This window comes from Thamnophis sirtalis, unplaced genomic scaffold (genome assembly GCF_051295495.1).
Source record: "Thamnophis sirtalis isolate CommonGarterSnake01/CBP01778 unplaced genomic scaffold, rThaSir2_p1.2 scaffold_6, whole genome shotgun sequence".
Lineage (NCBI taxonomy): Eukaryota > Metazoa > Chordata > Lepidosauria > Squamata > Natricidae > Thamnophis > Thamnophis sirtalis.
The window spans coordinates 130,023,406-130,040,128 of NW_028261386.1; the positions used below are offsets into that span (position 1 = coordinate 130,023,406).

The 16,723-nt window shown below is 41.8% G+C and overlaps 1 protein-coding gene across 1 annotated transcript in view; it reads left to right on the plus strand.

Annotated features, from left to right (window-relative positions):
• The window catches only part of BMP5 (bone morphogenetic protein 5), a 57,387-nt gene extending 51,559 nt beyond the window's left edge, over positions 1-5,828 (plus strand). The window contains exons 5-7 of the mRNA XM_087718949.1: positions 447-523; positions 2,909-3,019; positions 5,198-5,828. Coding sequence (XP_087575075.1) covers positions 447-523; positions 2,909-3,019; positions 5,198-5,347 — 338 coding nt within the window. The 3' untranslated portion in view covers positions 5,348-5,828. The remainder of the gene's footprint in view (positions 1-446; positions 524-2,908; positions 3,020-5,197) is intronic.
• Positions 5,829-16,723: the final 10,895 nt, after the last annotated feature.

Below are 16,723 nucleotides of genomic sequence, written 5' to 3' on the forward strand. Positions count from 1 at the left end.
TTTAAGACTTGCGTGCTTCAAATGCCAGAGTTTCTGAGCCAACATTTTGGTTGCTAAGCAAGCGGGTTGTTAAGTGAGTTTTGCCACATTTTACAAGCTGGCCATGCCCACCCAGTCACATGGCTGGCAAGCCACTCCCACTCAGTCACATGGCCAGCAAGCCACTCCCACAAAGCAGGCTACACCTACAGAAGAGATTCTAAAAAGTTTGAAGCCCACCACTGGATCCAATCCATCAGTTGCTCAAAAGAAACCAGACGGGACAAAACTCTTATGAACCAATTCCAGCATTGAGCAGAATGGCGCAAAGCATGCTTCACATAACACAGTAATATCTCCTGAGAGAAAAGAGTGAATGTTTAAAACCTGAACAAATAAAATAGGCTTAATGAATGTTTACAATAAGCAATTGTGCAATGTGCTTTCCTCCCACCCACCCCCCGCAGATTATAACACAAGTGAACCGAAGCAAGCCTGCAGAAAACATGAACTCTACGTGAGCTTTCGAGACCTTGGATGGCAGGTAGAGATGATATCCCATTTTCTGTTCTCCTCCTTTTCCTTCTCTCCATTTACCCCTTGGGTTGGGCAAGGTTAGGCAAAGAGCAGGAAAAGATAAGAAGGAGGAAGAAAAGTAAGAGAAAACTAATTTAAGTCTACTTTGTACTTCCTTCCTATCTTTTACATCACATACTTATGCATCTCATTCTCACTACATGTTATGGTTCTCCTGACAAATCCAGCTCTCACTCTGAAAAGTCAAAATCTGGGGATTATTATACAGCGTATACATTACCACGAGGACCCAGATTGTTGGGGGCAATATGCTGACTCTTTAAACTGCTTAGAGAGGGCTGTAAAAACACTATGAAGCAGTATGTAAGGCTGTTCTGACCCCCCTCGTCCCACACCAACACACACTCCGAGCCAAAGATAAGTTACGGCATTTAATTAACAGACGGACAGGTCCTTGGCAGCAAACTGGCACAGATAAGCTTGGGCAGCAATCCAGCACAGATAAGCCGTGGCAGCAATCCAGCCTGCCAAGCTCACAGTAATGTCCTCCAACATTCAATCCTGCGTTGACTTCTGCAAAGAGGGGCGTGCGCACAAGGAGTCTTTTTATAGTCTGGAGAGGAGCCTAATGACCACCAGCTGAGTGCAATTACCTCCTGTAACTGCACAACTGTTCCTGAGGCCTATTAGCTCTTTGATGCCGTGCATCCAGGAACAACTCACTACTGGCATCGGGCTCACTCTCCCTTGTCTCCTTCCCACTGGTCCAAGGCTCAGGTAAAATGGCTTCTACTGTACAGTGCAGTGGAGTTGTCATGGTAACGGCTTCACAGTACTCCACAAGGGGACTCCCTCTGATAAGGGGAAAAAAATCCAACATTAGAAATTACGTTTGGTCCAGACATTTCCCCCCTATAAATAAGTACCCTGGAATGCCACTTTATCAACTAGTTGAATAAATAAAGCAACATGTTAAAATTAATATTGAAATTAAATTAGGATTAAATTTGTTAAAATTATAAACTAATGACAATTAAACACCGAAAGGGTAAAAATTCTAAAATGGCCATTTAACATTGGTAATTACGAGGCGGTGTGTGTGTGTGTGTGTGTGTGTGTGTGTGTGTGTGTGTATGTGTGCACTCTTATAGGTCTAGCCATCCTCATGGTTGTATGGGCCTCTGTGCCCCCTACAGAAGGCCACGAAGCCAAGATTTATTATGCTACTTGGCTTTTAGCAATGGGTGAATCCACATACTCAGGTTATTTGAATGATCTTTAAGCCAAACCATTGAAGTTTAGTAACAAACTACAGTAAAAACATTTCCTAACATATTGAAATTCAACATATGAAGTCAACTACTGATTCTTGACTATTGTCGAATATGTACATTAAACACTGAAACGGTTCTGACTGGCCTGCGCTGATCTTGAAAAAGCAAAACAGATTCAGATCTGGTTGGGTAGGGAGCCATCTGAAATTATGAAGGTTTTAAGCTTGGCTGGGATGTTGACTAAATACAAAGAGCCGAGGTGGCACAGTGGTTAGGGTGCAGTACTGCAGGCCACTTCAGCTGACTGCTATCTGCAGTTCGGCGGTTCAAATCTCACCGGCTCAAGGTTGACTCAGCCTTCCATCCTTCCGAGGTGGGTGAAATGGGGACCCAGACTGTGGGGGGCAATATGCTGACTCTGTAAACCGCTTAGAGAGGGCTGAAAGCCCTATGAAGTGGTATATAAGTCTAACTGCTATAGATAGATAGATAGATAGATAGATAGATAGATAGATAGATAGATAGATAGATAGATAGATAGATAGATAGATAGATAGATAGATATAGGAGCCGAGGTGCCCCAGTGGTTAAATGCAGTACTACAGGCCACTTCAGCTGACTGCTATCTGCAGTTCGGCAGTTCAAATCTCACCGGCTCAAGGTTGACTCAGCCTTCCATCCTTCCGAGGTGGGTGAAATGAGGATCCAGACTGTGGGGGCGATATGCTGACTCTGTAAACCGCTTAGAGAGGGCTGAAAGCCCTATGAAGCTGTATATAAGTCTAACTGCTATTGCTATTGCTATTGCTACCCCAGATGAAGGTAATGAAAACTCACTTTCATACTATTGCCAAGAAAACCATATGGACAGATGGCACGAGAGTTTTCACATATTTACATATGACATATGTTACATATGTCCATATTACATATGTCAGGTCTTACACAGTAGCTTACCTTGAGGATACATTCCTGATAATTATAGCCTGTGTCTGAACGTATGAGGAATTTCAACTTTCAGGCATTTTCAGGTTGTTATTGTTGTTGTTTTTAAACGAAAACTGAAGGATGATGGAGATGGGAAATTTGCATTTAAACATTTCATTTTTATTTTATAGGATTGGATTATAGCTCCAGAGGGTTATGCTGCCTTTTATTGCGACGGAGAATGTTCATTTCCTCTCAACGCCCACATGAATGCCACAAATCACGCCATAGTACAGACGCTGGTATGCTTTCATCTGTTTTTTTTAAAAATAAATAAATAATCAATATATAATGTTTAGAGATATTTTATAAATCATAAATACAAATATTTATTTATCAGTCAATCAGATTCAGTGGAGCTTCCTTCTCAGGAGATGCAGCATCCTATATACAGAGAAGAACATTTTAAATATCTATTTGGTCGTATTTTTAAAATGTCTTTGGCTTCCGCAGGGGTCTTTAAAGAAAAAGAAGCAATATTTGGAAATATTGCATGCTGCGCTAACATTTCATTTCAAGCGCAAACCAAGAAGAGTGTTGTATTTCTCAAAGGCCAGCTGTAAACAGGCTTTTGAGAAGCTTCTGTGATTTTTACAATTGCATTTTTATACTTTCCACATTTTTTTGTTTTTGTTTTCCAATAATAGTTTAGGGCCAAGCTACCCCAGACTCCATTTTCTTTATCCTGCACAATCTTTGGATGGATCTTCCCTTTAGCTATGAAAAACGCATTGTTTTTTTAAGGGAGAAGATCAGTTTAGAAATATAAATAAATAAAATAAGTAGATTAGTCCTCCTCCTCCTTTAAATCAACCCAGTACATGATAAAACACTATTCATGGGACGTGAATATTTTTTCCCCGCATTTCAGTCTAGAACTATGAAAGAGAGATTTGTTCGAAGCCAGCTTCCATGCCCAAGGGGGGGATTACAAGCTGGTCTTCCCACTACTAATACATCTCCTTAACTACTAGAGCATACACTCTTTCTCTTTCTCTCTATACATACCACACACACACACACACACACACACGGACACATACACACACTATACACCCAAACCTCTATCTCTGTGTTGTGTTTAAATGTGTGTGTATGTCTTGTGTGTGTGTGAGAGAGAGGGGGTCAGGCCCATTTTAACAGCATTATGGGCCCTGGGCAAAGCAATGTACTGAGACCCCCTACGACAATTACTCACGGGTATAAAAATTGTATAAAAATGTAAACGCTTGATAAAATTAAACATATATTTGCATCTTAGCATTAATTTTAAAAATGCAGATTCGGAACTGCGGTATGATATACGATGGAACTTATTGTTCCTATGTTGTTTTTAAGTTATGTGTTTGTTTTTGTTGATCTGCTTAGGTGTTTAAAATAAAAATTTATAACAATGAAAAAAAATGCGGTAAAATGTAATAAATATGTTGATGTATTTATACGGTACAAGGTGCATTGAAGGGTAAACATACACCGATTAGTATAGGGCCCCGATGCTCGTGGGGGCAATGGGCAAGTACCCATCAGGCCCATGTGTTAAGACAGCCCTGGGAGAAGGGGAGAAAGATTGAGGGAGAGAGAGAATATATGGTTGGCAGGGGAATTTTGGGACTTGTCGTCCACAAGCAGGGGTGGGTTTCAACCGGTTCGCGGCGGTCCCCGCGAACCGGTTGGTCGGCGAACCCGGAAGTAAGTAACTTCCGGGAACGGCGAAGGGCCCACCCACCCGCCCGCGCTCCTTACCCGGTTTTGACGAGTTCTGCACTTCCACGCATGCGCAGGACGCATACAGCACCTGCACGATCCTCCAGGAGCAGCTGGAGCATCGCACAGACGCTAGTACGCATGCGTGCACTGCGCGCGTGCACGAGGATGCCGCCGGCCCCGTTCCAACCAAACCGGTTGGAACGGGGCGAGAAATCCACCCCTGTCCACAAGTCTTAAAGTTACCAAGGTTGGATACGCCTGCTCTAAACCTTCAACTCGCCACAGCACAAAATTTGGGGTTTGTTGGTCTTCTTATTAAAAGCCGGATATACTTTTCATTGCAAAGTATTAAAATCAGAAACATTTCAACCAGAAGCGGGATTCACTTATCTTCCTTACTGGTACGCAAATGCGAGTGCGCTCACTTTGCTTGCTTTGCCTCCTCTGCGCATGTGCATCGTCTTCTGCGCATGCGCAGTGCTCGTGCATTACATTGGGGCGAGTGGGCGGAGCCTCCCACAGCCACCGCCGCTACCGGTTCGCCCGAACTGGAAGGAACCAGCTGAATACCACCTCTGATTCTAACAATATGACTGTCACTCTTCCACCAAAAAAACAACAACAGTGTGTATTATTTGCTCCTTGTAGGAGTCATTACAACAGATTGTAGAATGAGTAAAATCACATTGTATCTTGTTGTCTTTCACTTTCAGGTCCACTTGATGTTCCCTGACCACGTCCCAAAGCCCTGTTGTGCTCCAACCAAACTGAACGCCATCTCTGTCCTCTATTTTGATGACAGCTCCAATGTTATTTTGAAAAAGTACAGGAACATGGTGGTGCGATCGTGCGGATGCCACTAGGATTCAATTGCAAAAAAAAACCAGTGTCGCAAAGTGGAAATTGTACAGTTATTCTTTGTTATGTTTCTTTTCTGAGTGTAGAGGAATGGGAGTGACCATTTCACAATATTTCTCCAAGAAGAGGATCCGTCCGTTACGACAGAATCCTGGAGCTGACGTTCTTCCTGTATGGTGTCCGTCACACCACAAACTGGGCTGCAACCGGGTGCTTGCTACTCCCCTCATCCTCTAGCTACGCCTTCGTTTGTAAGCATCTGGGGAAGGAAATGTGGCTGTCACAGAGATCAAGAAAAGCATAGAAAAAACATGAAGAGAAACCTGTACAAAGGGAATTTATTTAGGGAGATAAGAAAATTAAAAGACCAAAAAAAAAAGAAGATACAATTGAACTGAGTTTGAATTTGAATAGATTTGTATGCCGCCCAATCCCAAAGGACTCTGGGCGGCTTACATAAAAACAATTAAAATATTAAAAAGATTAAAAAAACAAAACAGTACAATTTAAATTACATTGGTTAAATGCAGCACTGCAGGCTACTTCAGCTGACTGCAGTTCTGCAGTTCGGCGGTTCAAATCTCACCGGCTCAGGGTTGACTCAGCCTTCCATCCTTCCGAGGTGGGTAAAATGAGGACCCGGATTGTTGTTGGGGGCAATATGCTGACTCTGTAAACCGCTTAGAGAGGGCTGAAAGCCCTATGAAGCGGTATATAAGTCCAACTGCTATTGCTATTGCTATTAAAACAGAAAAAAAAAACACAACATATAATGGGGCTGGAGTTCAGTCAGGCTCAGCAGCCCCAGGCCTGCCGAAACAGCCAGGTCTTAACGGACTTACGAAAGGCCAGGAGAGTGGGGATGGTCCGGATCTCAGGGGGTAGCTCATTCCAAAGGGCCGGGGCTGCAACAGAGAAGGCTCTCCCCCGGGGAGCCGCCAGACGGCATTGTGTAGCTGACGGTACCCAGAGAAGGCCCGCCCTGTGCGATCTTATTGGGCGCTGGGAGATAAGTTGCAGGAAGCGGTCACGGAACTATCCAGGTCCTAAGCCATGTAGGGCTTTGTAGGTAATAACCAGCACTCTAGACTCTAGTTGTTAAAACGTAGACTAAGGCTAGGAGTTTCCTTTTTGATTTTTTTAATGGAGAAAATAAGGATATTAGGTAACTTAATCCCACTGACGTCACACCTCTTCTCATGTACAGTATAATGTACATAGTAGCTTTTATTTATTTAAAGGTATATCCTTTCTTTTATACGAATGTTGTTTCAAATGCTTTATTATATAGGTTTATATATAAGCAGTAGAACGTTGAAGGCAAATTTGGGGTACCCCGTACTGAGATTTATTTCATTTTATAAAATAAAGCTTTTGTACACTCTCTCTCTCTCTCCACTCTCCCCCCCCCCTCCCCTCCTTTCCTCTCAAGGTAAAAAAAATCCCGAACTCCTGTGACTATTTTATATTGTTAAAGGAAATTGAATACATTTGGCCAAATTGTGCCAATGAAAACTCTGGCGGGCTATTTATTTAGAGTAAGCACTGAGAACGGGGTTTTTTTTTTTTTTAAATGCTTAGCTAAACACAATTTTCCTTTTAGAAGTTCTGCCCCATTAGGTGAAGTAAGTTGAACTGTGTTTAAATAAACAAATGGTAGCTTAAATGCAGTGGGGCTGAAAGATTGCGCACAATTGTGGGGGCTGTTTTTCTCTAGAATAATCGTGTAACCGTAGGAACCATAATCTCCTTCCCTTTTGCTTGTGGGCTGCAGTTCTTCCTGGAGGCACGAAACTTGGGGCATTCTGCCAGTTGCTCGTGCCCAAAATTTAGTTCCGAACTTTGTGCGATGGGAGAGGGGAGGGGGGAAAACAGAGTACAACCTTCTTACCTCAGCTAGATGTGATTGGTCCATCATCTCTAACATGGCTGCAAAATGTGTGGTTCTTAGACCAAAACCACCATATGAACCAGCCTCCTCTCTAAGAAAGATATCAGGAGATGGAAATGCAATCAATTTCCACTGGGCATTTTGGAATTTAAGCAAACGTTCCATTAACCTGTTCCATGAACCTTACTACTCTATCCATATCTTCTCAGAAGTAAGTTCCATGGGATCTGCTGCTGGATAGGGTTGAGTTTGGTTGAAAACAGAGAGCATTGGACTTGCACTGTATTTCTCTCCTTTAAGCACTATTTAATAATAGTGCTTAAAGGAGAGAAGCGCCGAGGTGGCGCAGTGGTTAAATGCAGCACTGCAGGCTACTTCAGCTGACTGCAGTTCTGCAGTTCAGCTGTTCAAATCCCACCGGCTCAAGGTTGACTCAGCCTTCCATCCTTCCGAGGTGGGTAAAATGAGGACCCGGATTGTTGTTGGGGGCAATATGCTGACTCTGTAAACCGCTTAGAGAGGGTTGAAAGCCCTATGAAGCGGTATATAAGTCTAACTGCTATTGCTATTGCTATAATAAGACTGTTATGGTATAAGGGAAGCATAGAATAATGGGCTCAGCTGTTGATCACGTTTAATAAGATTCCGATGGTATGGAATAGGGGAAATACAGAATAATGCGCTCAGGTGTTACGAACACTTTGGAGAAATGAATTTATCTCTTTTTCAACAGGGTTAAAACATTGACATGGATTGTTTTAATTTTGTTACATTAGATCTGTTGAAATACTATGCTCTTGTGCTTCAGAGAGACCTAAGGAATGCATTGCCTTTGACTCTGTTTAATTTGTCCATGAAGTTGTCAAGAAGCACAGCTTGATGTGAGGACACGTTTATCCTAATTTATCACAGCTTTAATTAAACTTTAGTACACATATTCCCGCGGTACAAGTAGCCACTCAATGTCACTTTGAACCCCAAGATGAGTGGCTTATACATTTGATAAATAAGTAAATAAATCCCTCCAAATTGCTGTTTTGCCAGCCCTTCCAAGCAAATGAGATAGGAAACAAGACTAGATTCTACTTTAATTAGTCCAATCAGTTTTATCCTACTGGAAGTAAGTCTACTTAACAGAATCTTGCAAGTCTGAAGGTATAAACTTCCCACTGCCCCCTTTAACTGCTTGATCCAGTAGGGCAGATCCTTCCTAAGTGGTGGCGCAGTGGTTAAATGCAGCACTGCCGGCTACTTCAGCTGACTGCAGTTCTGCAGTTCGGCTGTTCAAATCTCACCGGCTCAGGGTTGACTCAGCCTTCCATCCTTCCGAGGTGGGTAAAATGAGGACCCGGATTGTTGTGGGGGGCAATATGCTGACTCTGTAAACCGCTTAGAGAGGGTTGAAAGCCCTATGAAGCGGTATATAAGTCTAACTGCTATTGCTATTGCTCTTCTTTCTCTGACCATTAAGCCACTGGAGGCCCCTGCCTCTCTTATCTAATTGTTTCCTAGGCAGCGTCTCTTTCCCTCTTAATGTCATTTACACATTCCATTATACATGCTTTAAGAAATGTTTAAAATTAATTTGGGAATTGTTTAGAAAGAAAATGAATTTGTTTAGGACTTAAATCGAAGATTATGGCATTTGGAGCTGAATTTATGTTAAATAAAGGTGGAAGTGTATTTTGGGGTACATTAAATAATATATTTTGGAATAAAGGTGTACCATTTTAAGTACATGAAAGGGAAGATTATATTATGTTCTGTTGAAATATAAGTCTATATTTTATAACCTAATAAACCTGAAATATTAGCTGGTTTGCTATATGCCTTTTTTCTGGATTGCATTATCTTGATTAGAAGCATTGTGTTCACTGGAAGCAGCCCTTTATTAAAAATACAGGGTTGTAGCTTAAGATTTGCTTTCTGTCGTAAAAGGAGCATTGCGCTGAAGAAAGCTTGCTCAGAAACAATACAGATATGATATACATCTACATGCACTGAAGTTTAGCTTGAGACACACACATTTCTTCCAAAAATGACAATTCTAACCAAATAGAAGAAGGGTTAAACAAGAAAAGAGGAAGAGAGAATGCTTCTCTGGTGTACTGCTCCAATTGTTCTATTGCGAAGGAGAGAACATTGGCACAGGCATTTTTGCATGCTGCATTATTGGGAGTGGAGATACAGGATGCATGTGTCTAGGCATGCTTCTTACCGTGACTGATAAAACATGCTTCATGGGCCTTTCCATTTTGAGGGGAGAAAATAAAGTCATGTGAAAAAAAAACCTGTTGGAAGTCAATGCCTAAGATCAATGCGCCAAGTCCAATTTTAATCAGTTTAAAGCTTCCAACTCCTCACTAACCACTGTAGCAGAGGTGGGTTCCTACCAGTTCGCACCTATTCGGTAGAGCCGGTTCATCAAATCTACCGAACCGGTTAGAAGAGGTTCCACCAGTGGACCCGGAAAGCAGGCCACACCTACAGAGGAGGTTCCAACATTTTTTGAAACCCACCACTGGTCCTTGGATATGATTATTCTACACTATCATGCTCCTATTTATAAAACTCCGTGCCTCTGTGAAAGGTGAGGATGACTACTGCGTTTGTGGTGCAATCAGAACATTGTGTGTGTTGAAGTTGTTTTAACACAAACCAAAGGTGCCTTTTAAAAAACAAGTTTACATCCTATTCTTATGCATGCCAGTGCTGTGTGTGAGGTAATTTAAGGTGGTTCTGACAAGTGTCGTCGGCATCTTCATATCCGGTCACATGGGCGGCAAGCCACTCCCACAAAGGAGGCCACACCCATAGAGTAGGTTCGAACAATTTTTGAAACCCACCACTGCACTGTAGCTACTTAATATATTCCCCAAAGAGCTAACTAAACACGTCGTGAATTAAGGGGAAGCATGTAGCACTATTTTGAAGCTAATTGTTTTTAAGGGGTAACTCCCAATTGACTCGAGTCAGTTTAGACTGCCAGCTTATTCGGGGGAAGAGAGACCATTAGAAAAGTATTGGATACAATTGAAGGGGAAGAGAGGGGAGAAGAGAGGAGAGAGGCGGGAGAGGGTAGGAGAGGTAGGGGAGAGGAGAGAGAGGAGGGGAGACAAGAGGAGAGGAGAGAGGAGAGACAGGAAAGAAGGAGAGGGGAGAGGAGGGGAGAGGGAAAGGGAGAGGAGAGGGGAGAAGGAGAGGAGAGAAAAGGAGAGGCTATATGGTTGTACAGTTTTGGTCCCACCAGAGGTGGGTTCCTGCCAGTTCGCACCAGTTCGGTAGAACCGGTTCGTCAAATCTACCGAACCAGATAGAAGAGGTTCCACCAGTGGACCCAGAAAGCAGGCCACACCTACAGAAGAGGTTCCAAAAAATTTTGAAACCCACCATGGACACACACACAAACATACACACAAACACACACACACACACACACAAACACACCCAGATTCACACAGAGAGAGAAAGAGAAAGAAAGCAAGAAAAGAAATAAAAAAAGAAAAAAAAGAAAAAGTGAGAGAGATGAAAGAAGAAAAGGAAAAAGGGACAGAGACAAAAGGAAGGAGAGAGAGAGAGAAAGAGAGAGGAAGAAAGAGAAAGAAAGAGAAAGAAAGAAAACACATGGCCGGCAAGCCACTCCCACTAGGTCACATGGCCGGCAAGCCCCTCCCAAAAAGGAGGCCACACCCACAGAGTAGATTCGGAAAAAAAATTGAAACCCACCACTGGGTCCCACCCATACTTAGTGTGACATTGGACTTGGAAAGATGGGATGTTTTTCCAGGATCTTAAGTAGAGGAAACATCCTGTTCAGAATTTCCTGTCCCCCAAATCCTGGACATCTATTAGTATTCTCCTCAGTCTACATTTCTTAGTAAGTAATGAATAACAAGATTTCTTATTTATTAATTCTTAGGTTCCTTGGATAAATTGCTAAAATAGGCAAGGGCTAGTCGGTAAAATAATCTTGAAATGCTTTCCATAGATGAAAGATAACACCTGAATGGACCATTTCCCCTATAAAATTCTACCCTATGAAGCAGAATTAAATGTCAGGGAAGTTTTAGCTTTTCCCTTTTCTTCTTTTATCTCCCTCTGCTTCTGCAAAGTCATTATTTCTTGAAATTCCCAGAATCTATCATGCATTTGGAGAGCAACATATGGAGGCTGATAAACTCACAACAAGGGTGATATAAATAATAGTGCAAGCCTCTCTAGAGTTTAGCAATGGAGACATGAACATCTGTCTCCAGCTGTGCAGCTATTTCTGAATGACATAGATCAAGCCAGGTTGGACAGAAATGGTAATTATTTTTGTTACTGACTGGAAGATCAAAGGTTAGTCTCAAAAAGTAAGGACAAGGGGACTGGTATCTAATGAAAAGATTTATACAGTATGTAATTTAATGTACGGTTTTCACATGAACCTCATGCTAATGTATATCAATGACAGCGAAAACAAACACTTTGATACAAGATTAACTATCACTGATGAAAAGTACATTTTGACTCTCTCAATAATCCTCAGCGGCTGTAATATTCCAATATTACCCTTGCAAAGAATCTAGTCGTAGGCTGTATCACTGAACAAATTATTTCATTCCAAATATAAAATTAATAAATCTGTTTTGCTGAAATTGGCAGTTGGGGGCCCACAACATTTTTGTATAATGATCTCCCGCACTTTTTAATGCAAGAGCTGGTATTCTGTCATGATAATTAATCCCTTTTTCTAATAAACCTCAGCATCAGTAGAAGAGAGCTAGAGTTCAGTTGTTTTCTGAACCAACCAGAATTTGATCAAATGCTTCCTTTGTATTGTCAAACACTTCTTGTTATTTTTTTTTAAATATGAGATTATAGCACATTGGGGAAACAACTCAAAATAATATCATCATAAAAGAGGAATCATAATTCTAATGATTTAGGTGCCGAAATACAAGACAAAATATTCAGGCACTCTCCTGCTCCCCAAAATGAATGGTTCCCTCGCACATATGTGCTATTCATTCCCAACTCTCGGGGGCGATGCTCATCTCCATTTCAAAGCTGAAGAGCCAGCACTGTCCGAAGACGTCTCCGTGGTCATGTGGCTGGCACGACTAAATGCCAAAGGCGCACGGAACGCTGTTATCTTCCCACTAAAGGTGGTCCCTATTTTTCTACTTGCATTTTTTTTTGTGCTTTGAAACTGCTAGGTTGGCGGAAGCTGAGACAAATAACGGGAGCTCACTCCGTTATGTGGCGCCACGGATTCAAACCGCTTAACTGCCGGTACCTTTCTGATCGACAAGCTCAGTGTCTTAGCCACTGAGCCACCATGTCCCCATGGATTAATTAAATTTTAATTAATTAATTAAAATTAACGAGAGCAAACTTACTCACATTTTAACATCTAGCCAATGAAATCGCAAGCAAAGCTGACAATGTGTCCAGTGCTAGCCACAGTGGGAAAAAAAAGGAAGAAGGATTTTCCTTGGGAATTCTGATTTTTATGTATTCTGCTATTTATTAGTGTTGGTAAGGTATTTTTTCCTTCATATGTGAAGAAGTCTATTAATGAGTATTGCCTACATAAATTAATGGATCGGCAGGTTAATGGGAAATCCGGGGGGGACGGGGGGGGGACGACAAAACAACTTCATAGTGCGGAATAAATCTTGCTCCACAATTCAAGCATCCTTGTCTTATTCCATAGGTGGCCAAACAGCTCTGATAGAACTGCCACTTACTTTCTTTGATTTTGTAACAACTCCCATACCAACGTACCAGAGGTGGGTTCCTACCAGTTCGCATCTATTCAGTAGAAGCGGTTCGTCAAATCTACCGAACCGGTTAGAAGAGGCTCCACCAGTGGACCCGGAAAGCAGGCCACACCTACAGAAGAGGTTCCAAAAAATTTTGAAACCCACCACTCTCTCTCTCTCTCTCTCTCTCACACACACACACACACACACACAGACTCACACAGAGAGAGAAATAGAAAGAGAAAGAAAGGAAGGAAGGAAGGAAGAAGGAAAGAAAGAAAAAAAAGAAAGAAAAAAAGAAAGAAAAAGTGAGAGAGAGATGAAAGAAAAAAAGGAAAAAGGGACAGAGAGACAAAAGGAAGGAAAGAGAGAGAGAGAGAGAGAGAGAGAGAGAGACAGACAGACAGAGAGAACACATGGCCAGCAAGCCACTCCCACAAAGGAGGCCACACCCACAGAGTAGGTTCAAATTTTTTTTGAAACCCACCACTGCTACGTATCAACCTGCTGTTCTTTTTGAGCTTGGATTCACTTTATATAAGTGAAGTAGATCCCACTGAGACAATTGGACAGAATTGTAACATTGAAGAAGTGCCCCCTTTCCATACCAAAGGGGAAAAAAAAAACCCCATAGCTGTTATCACTATGCTAAATGTGTTTCAGTTTTGGAGTATCTTTTGCTGGATATGAATTATTAAGTTATGTGGATGGACCAAGTGCAGAATCCAATTAATCTACCAACAAAGTTTATTTTTCCATTCCCTATAACTATGCGAAAATGTCAAGTTTTGAAATATTTTTCTTCATGCAGCTGTCAAGGGGGGGGGGGGGGGGTTGGTCTGTTAACAAAGACTATCATTATTCAGGAATGTTTATGGTCACTGGCCTTTAAGGAGGGTTCCTCAAAGGGCAGGATGTGAATGATTTTGGGGGGAAAGAAAATACAACTCACCCATCCGCGCATGTAATTCCCCCCCCCCCCCCGCCATCCAACAGCCAATTCACATCGAAGAATTTTCTGGATTTTTATCTATTTAAACTTTAATCAGTAGTACTACCTAGTGACAGATTTGTTTTTACACTCAATACATTCCTTCAGATTAAAGCATTTGAAACTGAATTTTGTTTCCCGATTTGTTTTGATTTTCTTCTAACTTTTCTCTATTTATGAAAATAGACCTTTCCTAAGGGGTGAACTCAAACATCCAGTTAAATAGGTCTGCCATTTCTTGTTGATCTAGTCATAAATGTTCCTTGAAGTGGCGGGAGGAGCCCTGTTGTCTGTCTTTTAACATTACTTCAAATTAATTCAAAATTTATATAGGAAAAATATATCTTCCTGCTGAGGTATTGCTCCAAAATGCATTGCACTGCTGACCTACCTTATTTCTGATAATGATTATGAATAGTGACGATCCTTGTCTATTTCCCTTGTTCTGCAGACTTCACCATCACAGAAATCCTGTAATATTTCTCTCCATCCCATTTCAGCTTCTTTTTCAAAATTTGAAGCCCCCCCCAAGGCAATAAAGAACCTATGAAAACCAATTTAGCTACAAGTTAAGAGGTTGAATCAAGATCTAATCATTCTTTGAACAGACCCACTGAAATGAATGGGTGTTTACTTACCGTACATGCCTACTGATTTCAGCTTTCCCGTTTAAGCATGACTAAATTTTGATCTAAACAATAGCAATATAGCGTCAAAAAAATGGCACAAGCAATATATCAGAGGGCGAGTATAACAGAATACAAGTGGATCACTTTAATCTCAAGGTAACAACCAGTCACTTTGAATCCAAAGTCTACATGGCAGCCTTGAGGCTGTATAAAACCTTCCATTGTTCGGTTAGCACTAATATTTTTATAAGTTAATTCAACTTGGAGGTTTTTTTGAACATGGGAGCAGAGGGACATTTGGAAAACTCCCCCAAAGACTTGGAAAAATACAGAATTAGCCATGCTCTCCAGATGCCCTCACTATCTGCTTTGACTTCATCCACTTCCACTTGTCCCACTTTCATGCACATATCTACGCCCCCCAGCACACTTGTGTGGTTAGATCTTTCCAAAACACTGATCTTCCATCTATTTCGTGTAATGATTTCCACTGACACATCTGGAAAAAAGCCAGGGTTCATCTTGAATGCTTTGTGACTAGCAGAGGTGGTGCAGTGGTTAAATGCAGCACAGCAGGCTACTTCAGATGACTGCAGTTCTGCAGTTCGGCTGTTCAAATCTCACCGGCTCAGGGTTGACTCAGCCTTCCATCCTTCCGAGGTGGGTGAAATGAGGACCCGGATTGTTGTTGGGGGCGATATGCTGACTCTGTAAACCGCTTAGAGAGGGCTGAAAGCCCTATGAAGCGGCATATAAGTCTAACTGCTATTGCTATTGCTAAAGACGTTTTAAAAAAAATTGTCACGTGCATCTATATATGTGGATCTGTGATGCTGAGCTCACATTGCCCTTCCTGGATCCAGATCAAACACGATTGGGTAATGTCAACTGATATTTCTGTTTATTGCCACATTGCCATGTGATGATGTCACTTTATGTTTCCTCCTTCTATGAGAAACCAATTCCAGGACCTTCTTTGAACCAAACAGTCACTTCTCCAACAGCACCAAAAAAAGCTCATTGCAGATCTTTACAATTAATAAAGTCATGGTAACTTTATTAATCCCATTCTCATCCTGGTCTCATGTTTTAATTCTGGATGGATGGGCAGCAGTGGTGGGTAGGAGTGGCTTGCCGGCCATGTGACCTGGTGGGAGTGGCTTGCCGGCCATGTGTGTTCTCTCTCTCTCTCTCTCTCTCTCTCTCTCTCTCTCTCTCTCTCTCTCTCTCTCTCTCTCACCTTCCTTCCTTTTGTCTCTCTGTCCCTTTTTCCTTTTTTCTTCCATCTCTCTCTCACTTTCTCTCTCTCTCTCTCTCTCTCTCTTTCCTTCCTTTTGTCTCTCTGTCCCTTTTTCCTTTTTTCTTTCATCTCTCTCTCACTTTTTCTTTCTTTTTTTCTTTCTTTCTCTCTCTCTCTCTCTCTCTCTCTCTCTCTCTCTCTCTCTCTCTCTCTCTCTCTCTCTCTCTCTCTCTCTCTCTCTCTCTCTCTCTCTCTCTCTCTCTTTCTGTCAGTGGTGGGTTTCAAAATTTTATCTATAGGTGTGGCCTGCTTTCTGGAGGAACCTCTTCTAATCGGTTCGGTAGTTTTGACAAACCAGTTCTACCGAACTGGTGCGAACTGGTAGGAACCCACCTCTGATGGGCAGGCATTAAACATCATGGGATATTTTTCCCTTGCAGGTAAAGATCAATCTCATTTATGATGCCAGGATATAAGCACAGACCCACCAATCTTTGACAATGTATATCCCAAAGTCTTCTCCCTATTTTAACAGCCTTCTGGAAATATGATGAAGTATCAGCAAAGAACAAGAATTAGGGCTGCCATGCTGGTTTTCTGTGTACATCCTTCCTCGTTTCCAAAATGATAAACAGACAAATGATATAAAGCAAGAACTGGTGATGTGGATGATACATGGCCCTAGCAGTAAAGATTAAAACCCTGGAACCTATGAGAGATTTGCAAAACTTACAGTTGTCTCTGTTTTCAGAGAAAACAACTCCCTTTTTCTCCCCTTGTAACTCTCATTGCTGTGGGGAAGGATTTGACAAACAGAGCCCCCGTTTATTTTTAATGCACGCTTAGAGTATCTTGGATTGCAAAGAAAACAAATGATGCG